This window comes from Tribolium madens, unplaced genomic scaffold (genome assembly GCF_015345945.1).
Source record: "Tribolium madens isolate multiple individuals breed KSU strain unplaced genomic scaffold, Tmad_KSU_1.1 Scaffold_11;HRSCAF=98;Tcas5.2_LG3b, whole genome shotgun sequence".
NCBI lineage: Eukaryota > Metazoa > Arthropoda > Insecta > Coleoptera > Tenebrionidae > Tribolium > Tribolium madens.
Genome location: NW_025400975.1, coordinates 1,880,856 through 1,888,733, shown reverse-complemented (window position 1 = coordinate 1,888,733; position 7,878 = coordinate 1,880,856). Strand labels below are relative to the sequence as shown.

The window sequence follows — 7,878 nt, the reverse complement described above, 5'->3', positions numbered from 1 at the left end:
TTAAAGAATTTGATATTTTAAAATTAAATATACAGCATGACTTATAACATGAAGCATATGTATCATACATATTTCATTTGATACAATAAATTTCGTAAAAAAAGTAATTTAAGATTTACTATGATATTAATATCAGTATTAATTTTTTAATTTTTAATTTATGGTTATGGGTTGAATTTAAAACACAGTAAAAGGATAGGAAAACTAAGTTGAATCAACTAATGTATATGGATGTCATAAAATTATATGCTACAACTGGAAAACAACTAAAATTATTACTTAAATTAACACAGAATTCTCTTCAGATATACAGGGCTGCGCCAGAACTCGCGCCCCAGAGAAAAAATTCAAGTAAGATAAGTTACCAGGAACATCTAAAAAATTTTGACAAATAATTTTGACATTTTTTTATGTCTATTTAATGATACTGATAATCTTGTATATGTTTTTTTTTTAATTATTGAGTAAAGGTACAAAAATGTTGCCAATAAAATTTAGGATCAGCTTCTTTGTTTCCTCTTCTAATAGACTGTAGCAAAAAAACTTGTAAAATTATTTTTCCAACAGAAATAGAGTCAAGGTGCAAATTTTAAACTCCTATAACTTCAAAATTTTTATAGAAAATTTTTTAATCATTTTTTTCGTGTTCCTGGCATCTTACCTTATATGGCATTTTTCTCTGGGGCGCGAGTTCTGGCGCACCTGTAGGTATGTTATTTGGAGTACAAAAATGTAAAATTCTAGCACTTTATAAGGACATTTTAAAAACTTAAATTATTTCACTGAAAACGGTGAAAATACTGAAAGCCTTTCTATAATTGTGATTTGTATAAATAATTTGTATAATATATAAATTTGTATTTAGGTTTCAATCAGTCAAATAAAATATCACATAGTAATATTAAAGAAAAACTGATAGATAGCTTCATAATGAGGTCAAAACTATTACTTAAAACTCAATTAAATTTAAAAAATCTTATGAAACCTATAAATACATTTGCAATACCTATATTTGCTTATTCGTTTGAATGGACAAAAACAGATATTAATAAATAACATTACTATCAAAACAGAACACTGTTTAGTTAGTTCACAAAACACCACCCAAAATCATCCATTGAAAGAATTTTTTTATCAAGAGAAAATGGAGAATGTGGTTTACATAGCAGACAAATTTTCTCACTTAGGAAATAAACTGCTCCACAAAAGTTAAGAAAGTCGCATTATTTTTTACAACAAACAAATTTTATTCTTCTAAACATTGTGAAAGCCAGCAAAAACAAAAAAGTAAAAACTTATCTGCTTTTATCTCACTTTTAATTAATTGTTTATTTATTTTTTAATAATTAATTAATTAATTATTGTGATTATTGGACACTTCCTTAACTTTTGTGGTGCAGTATATTTCCTAGATAATGTTTTGATTAAAGCTATTTGTTTGAGTGATGAAAATTTTACACCATTAAATTTAATTAATCCAAACATAAATGAACTGATTATTAACGAAAATGTATTTATGGAAAATTTGAAAGAAAAGTCTTTACATGATAAATTTTTGAAGGAACTAAACAGCTACAGATAAAAAAGGTTCACACTTTTGGTTAACAAAACGAATATTTTTCCTGAAACCGAAGGTTTCATTTTTGCAATTCAATACCAAGTAAATAATATAAAAAAAATATAAAAATATATCATCAAAAGCAGTAATGATTATCTTTGCTTTAAGGTAGACTATGTGGAGCACAATAAGAAACAATTCAACATCTCATTTTTTCTTGTCAAGTGTTGATTGCATCAGACTATAAAGTAAGGCATGATAATATGGCCAAAATAATTCATTCTCAGTTAGCTTCTAATTGTGTTCTGATTCAAAATAAATAATAGTGTAAATATGACCCAGATTCATTTCTAAAAAATGACAATTACAAATTCTGTTGGGATAGAACAGTTTTAACTAGTTTGAATATAACTACTAATAGGCCAGATATTCTCATTTCCAAAATTGAAAAACATGCATTCTTAATTGACATTCAGAAGACTTATCAAACAAAAATTTCTAAGTAGATGAGTCTTGCCAGTGAAATTAAAAACATGTGGAACATGGAAAAGGTCAAAATAATACCAATAATCATTTTTGCAGTTGGAGTAATCTTGAACTTTTAAAATTATATTCAAATTTAATTATTGCAATTCAAAAAACAGTCCTTTTAAAAACTTGTCATATTGTTAGGAAATGCCTCAATATTAACAAAATCCATTTTAATAACAATAATAATTTTTAAAAGTGTGTCGGAAAAGTACACATAACGCAAATAGGGCCTTGGCTTCGTGCCTATTTGATGGGTGTGTGTTTGTTGCAGGTACAAGCATCGGATTTAAAAACATCGCCAGCAAGATTGCGAACGAATTGAAACTGTGACTGCTTGTGAAAGAACCGGAGGAGTCCGACGATCCATCGTAAAAGAAACAGTGTAGTGATTTCAGACTCGACTACTTTTATTTTGCGAATATTATGTGTAAGTTGCATTCACTGATCATAGTTACTGTTCCGATGAGGGCTTGCTGTTACAATCGCCACAGAATTTTTTAAAACGAATACCTGCGACTATAGCTTGTGATATCCGGAATTGAGGGAAGAGTACGAAATCTCTACACGTTTTAAGCATTCTGAGATCTCTTGTTGTTTTCTTAGAAGATACATAGACATTAAATGATATGCAACCCGTTTATATGACGCTATTAAATGGTACTTGTAAAGTATTTTAACGACAAAAGTCATTAAACAACTTATCGGTGATTTCCTCAGTTTTCTACATTAATAATATAATTCACGCTTTTGTTATTTAAGTAATAGGGACATGTAATTTTTATGCGATTTATTTAGTAACATTGCGTTAAATTAGGAGAGTTACAACAATCGCAATAGGAATTTTGAACCTGATGTTCGAATCGATGTCAATTCTCCCACTCTCGATTCTCATTGGAGAGGAATTGTGACTTTACATCATCATGATCATAAGTAAAAATTGTAATCAATTGACTCATTTTTTAGTCGTTTGTCTATAATTTTTATGTGATATGTATTTAATTTATATAAAAAAATCACAAAGTCACTGTAATGGACTTTCAAGGTGCATAAGCACTAAGTGTTTTTCAATTTGTAAATATTGTATGAAAGTTGCGAATGTGTGTGATTGCTAAAAATAATTTTTAATAATATTCGTGCCGTTTATTGCGTTCTTCAGGTGTTAATTGAGAGGGTTCGTTTATTTATTTATATATTTTCATTACTTGCAGTTACAAAACGGAAAGGATTTGTTTCGTGTCGATTGTAAGTGAAAATTAGTGATTGATAATTTTATTGAAGAGAACATCTGTTGAATGCAATCGTCGCGGCAGAGCACATATAACACGTCAAATCCATGAGTGTACTTAGATAAAAGAAAAAAGTCATTACCTTCACATGTTGTATTCCTTGCTTCTTCTGATTTCGAGTTTGGCATCTTTTTCCATTTAAGTTTGTACATTTTTATTTGCTGCAATCTTAGAAGAAGTAAGGTTATGTTTGATTAAATTTATAATAATACTGTAGTGATATGTAACAAAAAATATACCTAATTAATTGTTAGGAAAGAGCTTAGATTAGTATGCTGTAAAGAGCATTCTTGCTTTCCATGATTACCTTTACAATTTTGTTCACTGGGGATGGGCACTTTATGTTAGTGAAATGAATAATTGATCATTTATAATAAAAATAAAATTCTTATTTTGACTTTTACTTATTTACCTACCCAACAACCACACAAAAATCGTTCAATTTTGGTCTATGAGTAAAACACAAGACGTCACTGTCTTTTTAATACGCAAGAGTTTCGTCACAACTAGCGTATATTTAGGTGCTAATTTGTTATTTGCGTATTAATATTTATGTTTGATTGTGTTTCAATGCAGTCTCAGTGTGTAATTACTTTCTTTGTTCACTTGACACAATTTGTTTGTTTAAATTTAACTTTTTTAATAATACAGGTTTTTGAAAGGGAAATCAAAAGTATAGAAGTAAGTATGTTGGTTTTCCTCTCAAAACAATATTTTTGGAGATTTTTTTCTTTAAAGAGTTTGTTTCATCCATTTTCAAATATCAATAACAACAAAGCAATTGCAAATTTTAGGGTCAACGGATTACAAAAATATTCATTTTGTACAAACGAAACTGTGTTATATAAAGCTTAATTATACTGACAAGGTAGGGTTAAAGGTAATCCCCTATACAGGATGCGCCAGAACTCGTGCCCCAGAGAAAAATTTCAAATAAGATAACATACCAGAAACAAAAATTTTGACATTTAACATTTTTTTATGTTTCTTTAATGATACTGAGGATTCTGTATATGTTTTTTTTAATTATTTAATAAAGGTACAAAAATTTTGCCAATAAAAGCCACAAGTAACATTAAACACAGTTACAATTTAGGATACAGCTTCCTTGTTTCCTCTTCTTCAAAAAAACTTGGAAAATTATTTTTCCAACAGAAATGGAGTCAAAGTGCAAAATTTAAACTCTCATAACTTCGAAATTTTTTTAGGTAGATTTTTTTAAATATTTTTTCCATGTTTTTGGTATCTTACCTTATATGACATTTTTCTCTGGGGCGCGAGTTCTGGCGCATCCTGTATAAAAAAAATCTACCAAGCGTTTACTTAAACTGTATTATTTCCTGAAGTTTTGTTAAAACAATAAATCAGTGATTGAAATTTGTTAGTAAACTAAATTTTTATACAATCATGAAAGAAAATAACGGGTGTTTATTTAAATTTGGCGTCATAGTTGGCAGTGATATGAGTGTGAACGGACTACAATTTTTAATAGACCCGTGAGGTGTCAAATGTCAGATTAACAACTTTCAGTTTTCAGTTCGGTGGTTCGTTTACAATCAAACTTTCATGGATAGGTTTTTGACGCCAAATTTAAATAAACACCATTTATATGTATAATATAATAAATAGTTTGCAAATCACTCACATACATAGGTATGTATACCATAAGCATAGATATACCCGGCATTGTTTTTTTTTTTTAGTATTATTTGTTGAAAACACTAAAATTGTGGTACTTTAAACGATACAAATACTGTTGGAGACAAAATACTTTGGTCGTCACTTTTCTGACACTTTAATGTAATTCAAGCTTTAACGTTAAAATGAATGTCAATTTCAAATTAATGACATCTATTATATTTTTCTATCAAAAATATGTACAATTTGTCAACTATGATTGACAGTAGCTAAAAATAAGGTTAACAGTCCTAAAGCATGCTTTACAATTTAATGTCACTCAAGTGACATTGACGACCAAAGTATTTTGTCTCCATCTGTACATACGTGTTTGTGTTCTACGTAATGTTCTAAATGAAAAAAAGTATGACAAAAGTGTATTTAATTCAGAATCTAATACAGTTTTTATGCATTTTATTCTGTATTTAAGTATTATGGACGAAAACCCAAAAATATTTTTTTACCAAAGTCATTTTTCTTATAATTTATACTTCACATAACAAAATAACAAAACACGGCCCACGTTTCAAAATGAGTTATTAACTATTATAGTTAATATTATTATTATTAACTTTGTAGTTTATTTCTACAACGAAGTTGCAATTTATTGTGGAAAAAAGAGAAAGCTATTGACATAGTCAATTTAATTTTTTTTGTAAAACTTTTCACTCATTTCTTGTGTGGTGATGTCTCAAAAAATTCTGTATAGATTAATTAACACACCAGTTTAATTTTTTTGTTCGAAAACGGGAAGTTATTAGAGTATTGCTATTGTATTTAAAAGGCATTTAAATATTTAGTAAATAAAACGAAAAATGTGATTTTTGAGACATTTTTTTATTTATCTCAAGAAAATGACGAGACATGAACTGTTTGTAAATGAATTATTAATTTTTTGTTTTTTTTTTTCTACAACAAAGTTGCATTTTTTGTGCAAAAAGGTGAAAGTCATTGAGTAATGGTACATTTTGTTCTTTTTTTTGTAAAACGTTTTATGTATTTCTTGTGATGTTTGTAAATATTCTGTATAGATTAATAAACACACCAGTTTAATTTTTTTGGATCAAAACGGGAAATCAATAAATTTTTTACGTGTTATAGATATTATTAATTTGTGCTTCAAGTATGACAAAGTTAATTTGTCCACTACCTTATTAATATAGTATCTACTTAGTAATACAATAATTTGTAGTAAGTACAAAAAAATAAGTAGTGGATAATAATAATTATTGGAGTTTGAAATTGGCGCGCCTTCTTTATCGAAAATTTCCACCAACCGAATAACGTCATTAGTGCGCCAGTTGAATAAAATCAGCAACACGTCTGGCTCCGCCATAAGTTAAAACTAGCCTCCAGAGCAGAGTATTTGCACAAGAATTGAATTGATTTAACTCTTTTACAAAATGAAATACATTCTTATAACCGGAGGAGTGATTAGTGGTGTCGGAAAAGGTGTTATTTCAAGTTCGTTTGGTGCAATTTTGAAGTGTTGTGGCATTGAAGTAACGTCTATAAAAATCGATCCCTACATTAACATAGACGCTGGCACGTTTTCACCGTATGAACATGGTAATGTATAAATTTTGATAATTTTAAATCAGAATAATTCAATATTTGTTCGTTTTATTATTCTTTACGGAAATTTGTTGAAATTTGAGGAAACCAGACCACATGTGGCCGCATGGTTGAATTTCATTGCTGCCAACGTGGAAGAACGAAAGTCACCATCGAGAATTGATTCAAATTTGAATATGTGCCACGTCGAGTCAAAAAACGAAAAATAATGAAATAATTGCTCAAAATTTTATTTCTATGGCATATTACATTTTTGTGAAAAATTAAAATTGTGCCCTAATTTAAAGAAATGGCTCAAAACTGTTTTTTTTATTATTTGCAACGTCAGAGAAGCCTTGTATGCCTTACATTAAGAAGATCATTATTATAAAACAGTGTTTCTCAATTATTGCATGAATTACACAAATTTAATCAAGGATTTGTATAGTCTATTACTCATGTCTGTGCTAATATTTACCGAGATATTCAAGTTCTAATTATAAAATATGCTAAAAAACAGGGTTGGAATGCTACAGTTTTTCAAATAGCATTTTAAATCCATTCTTTACAGCTGATTTAAATCAGCACTGCTTTATACAGATCTGTAGAAAATGGTCTGTTTGAGTTGGCAATCCTGAATTTTTATTTTAATGGTACTTAATTTAGTTGCCAGCACAAAGAGTCATTGTTGATTACACCATATTTTAATATTCAATAATTTTTTTACATATTTTATGTCAAATGTGAATGATTGTTTCTCTTTCTTTATTTTATCCAAAAAAAAAAAAAAAGAATTTGTACGAAATCAGAATTAAAATTTTACTCGCAAACTGATGCTTTTATCAAAAATTTGCAAAAGTAAAATCTTTTGAAAAAAAACTTCATTTATAATTGCAATCAAAAACACACTTTTTAGGAAATTTTAAACTCCAAAAAGTGCAAATTTATTATTTCATTAAGCTCCAACTGATAAAAACTTTACTGTTATATTTTTGGTAAAAAATTGCTTAAAGAATGACGAATGAATTTACGGTATATCAAATAAAAGTTAAGGGCGGTTTTAATAAATGATTTTTTGGTAATAAATTGCTAAAAAATTACCTATTAATAGATGTTATTTCAAATAAAAGAGCTGTTTTAATAAATGACATACATGATGTCTCATTAAAGTGACAATCTTTTTCTTATAACTTTTTGGACTATTTGCAAAATTTGTGGTTTTGTAATTCTTACTTTTTAATTTTGAAATAGTAAGGTTTTCAAAGTTATAAT

The 7,878-nt window shown here is 28.0% G+C and overlaps 2 protein-coding genes across 14 annotated transcripts in view; both read left to right on the top strand.

Moving 5' to 3' along the window:
- Positions 1 to 3,766, top strand: part of LOC123006968 (serine/threonine-protein kinase MARK2-like) — a 37,436-nt gene extending 33,670 nt beyond the window's left edge. For all 12 annotated transcript variants that reach the window (XM_044402033.1, XM_044402041.1, XM_044401993.1 and 9 more), the window contains one exon: positions 2,361 to 3,766. In XM_044402033.1, coding sequence (XP_044257968.1) covers positions 2,361 to 2,419 — 59 coding nt within the window. In that variant the 3' untranslated portion in view covers positions 2,420 to 3,766. The remainder of the gene's footprint in view (positions 1 to 2,360) is intronic.
- A 2,588-nt stretch (positions 3,767 to 6,354) lies between these two features.
- Positions 6,355 to 7,878, top strand: part of LOC123005505 (CTP synthase) — an 8,575-nt gene continuing 7,051 nt past the window's right edge. For both annotated transcript variants that reach the window (XM_044399301.1, XM_044399294.1), the window contains exon 1: positions 6,355 to 6,621. In XM_044399301.1, the coding sequence (XP_044255236.1) occupies positions 6,456 to 6,621 (166 nt within the window). In that variant the 5' untranslated portion in view covers positions 6,355 to 6,455. The remainder of the gene's footprint in view (positions 6,622 to 7,878) is intronic.